The sequence below is a fragment of the Cygnus atratus genome, chromosome 5, assembly GCF_013377495.2.
Source record: "Cygnus atratus isolate AKBS03 ecotype Queensland, Australia chromosome 5, CAtr_DNAZoo_HiC_assembly, whole genome shotgun sequence".
Taxonomy (NCBI): domain Eukaryota; kingdom Metazoa; phylum Chordata; class Aves; order Anseriformes; family Anatidae; genus Cygnus; species Cygnus atratus.
Window position 1 is genome coordinate 13366837 of NC_066366.1, and position 2258 is coordinate 13369094.

Genomic DNA, 2258 nt, shown 5'->3' on the forward strand with positions numbered 1-2258 from the left:
ACTGTAACGGCTTTAGGAGAATTCACTGACAAAAACGTAGCCCAGCCGCTGGAAGCCGATCACTTCCGACAGCACCTGGCTTGCCGGCTGGCAGCTGTCCCGGAGGCGAGGCCGCGGCGCCTTGCGGGCAGGCGGTGCGCGGGGCTGTGCCCGCACAGCGAGCAGCCGCTGGGCTCCGGCAGCGAGGGGAGCCGAGGTGGCTCGCAGAGCCATGCAAGGCTTAAACGCCTTCTGGGCGGCCCGGAGCCGCTGAGTGCACTCTCCTCCTCCCTGACGGTTTTCCTCAGCTTTAAGCCAGAGCCAGGCTTCAGCCGTGCTCCCCAGGCAGCCCGCCTGCACTCAGGCGGGTGCAGATGCACCCCACGGGGTGCCCCCATCGCCACCACCTTCCCCTCCTGCCTCTGGGCCAGCCCTCACGGCCCCCGGGGAAGCCAGCGGGATGCTGTTCGTCAGGGGCCACTTCGTCAGCTGTAAGGACAGGCTTAGGAAAAGCTCCCACCCCCCAAGGGTCTACCCCCAGGAGCGTTAGCTGGAGGCTGCAAATCCCTAGGGGGTAATCCCTCGTAATGGGGAAGCGTAAACTGCCCGAGGGGTGCCCTGAGGGAGGACGTGCCGTGGGAGCAGGCTGTCAGCGCAGGAACAGCACAAGGGAACAGAGAAATTCTCGGTCCAGAGATTTGCTTCTCCTGCAGATAGATTCAGGCACTCCTCAGCACAAATACCGTGGTCGGAGAGATGGGAAAGTCTGTCACGCACACCGAAGCCCCACATAACTCCGCTGCCACCCCACAGGGGAAAGCCTCTGCTTTTCGGCTCCAAGACAAGCCCGTCCCGTCCACACACCGCCGCTTGCTCTACCAAACCGACCCGTGCTCGCTCCAGCTGCAGCGCCCGGCAGCTCAGGGGCTGGAAGGGACAACAGCAATTCGTACGAGACCAGAAAGCACACGTGCAGCTCTGAACAAACTACACCTGCCCGGCTGCGTTAACGTTTTCAGGCACAAGCACTTCCAAACAGTCCTCAAACATCAAGCTACTTGAACACAGAGATCTCTGAAAGGCAAATAAAGTTGTCTAAAATCAGCCTAGCTTGTGTCCTGTCTCATCAGCGTGTACCTGGCGGCACAGACCTCGACACCTCTCTGAGCAGCATCCCTGGGGAGAGCGCTGCTGCTTCTGCACGGGCTGCCGGCAGCCTCTGAGTCCCTCCAGCCCTCGCCAGAGGGGCAAGGAGAGCCCGAAGAGGACAGCAGGACCCCGAAATAAGGACAGTCCGGTAGGTACTGTGCAAATATATCGGATTTTATTACTCTTTTATGGAAATAATAACAGACATTCAGGTAGAAACATATTAAATTAACGCAGTCAACAGTTTAAATGCAAAAATAAATATAAAGTCCAGCAGCTCGATGCATCTAAACCAGCTCATATTTCTTCTAACGAATAGAAAAGATTTTTTTTCCTTTTTTTTTTTTTTTTTTGTGTGTGTGTGTGTGTCTTTCAGGCGGAGAGTTTCATACAATCGAATAGAAACGCAGGTACAAGCGCTTTCTCAGAAAACATCCCGGCCCGCCGGGCGCCCCGCCGAGCCTCCCTGCGGCCGGGTCCCTGCCGGAGCGGGGCGGGCGCAGTCCCACCGGGCCGGGCCGAGCCGTGCCGGGCCGGGCCGTGCCGGGCCGCCCTCAGAGGGCCGAGTCCGAGTCGCTGGAGTCGAGGCTGTTGCGCAGGCGGCAGCTGCCCAGGCGGTCCCGCTGCAGGCTGAGGTTCTGGGTGCTGCGCCGCAGGCACTCGAGGGACTGCAGGAAGGACTTCTTGGCCTTCTCCTCCTCCATGGGGGACACCCCCTCCTCCTCCACCTCCTGGATCTCGTCGAAAGTCACCGGCTGCGTCTTGAAGCGCGACTGCCGCGGCCGCCGCAGCTTGCCCCGGGGGGCTCGGGCCGGGCGGGCGGGCGGGGGGAACTCCTCGGCCACGCAGACGAAGTGGGGCATCACCGCCTGGTAGCTCGAGCAGACGCCCAGCAGCTCGGCGGGCTTGGCGGCCATCCTGCCGCCCGGCGGGGGGCACCGAGCCGGGCCGGGGGGCGGCGCCGGGGCCGGCGGGGCGGGGGGCGCTGCCTCGGCCGTGCCGGGAGCCGGGTCCCGGCGGGGGGGGGAGCGCCGAGGAGCCGGGGCGACGGGAGCCGAGCGGAGCCGGGCGACGGGAGAGGAGCGGTGCGGAGCCGAGCCGGGTGACGGGAGCGGTGCGGTACCGGGCGA

The 2258-nt window shown here is 63.3% G+C and overlaps 1 protein-coding gene across 1 annotated transcript; it reads right to left on the reverse strand.

Moving 5' to 3' along the window:
- Nucleotides 1–1281: 1281 nt before the first annotated feature.
- C5H11orf96 (chromosome 5 C11orf96 homolog) lies at nucleotides 1282–2045 on the reverse strand. The gene has a single exon (XM_035552177.1). It carries the CDS (start codon nucleotides 2043–2045, stop codon nucleotides 1683–1685), a length of 363 nt encoding a protein of 120 aa, XP_035408070.1. The 3' UTR covers nucleotides 1282–1682.
- Between the last annotated feature and the right edge of the window lie 213 nt (nucleotides 2046–2258).

Coding starts and splice junctions, on each gene's coding strand:
- C5H11orf96 (XM_035552177.1), bottom strand. CDS start 2,045: ATGGCCGCCAAGCCCGCCGAGCTGCTGGGCGTCTGCTCGAGCTACCAG.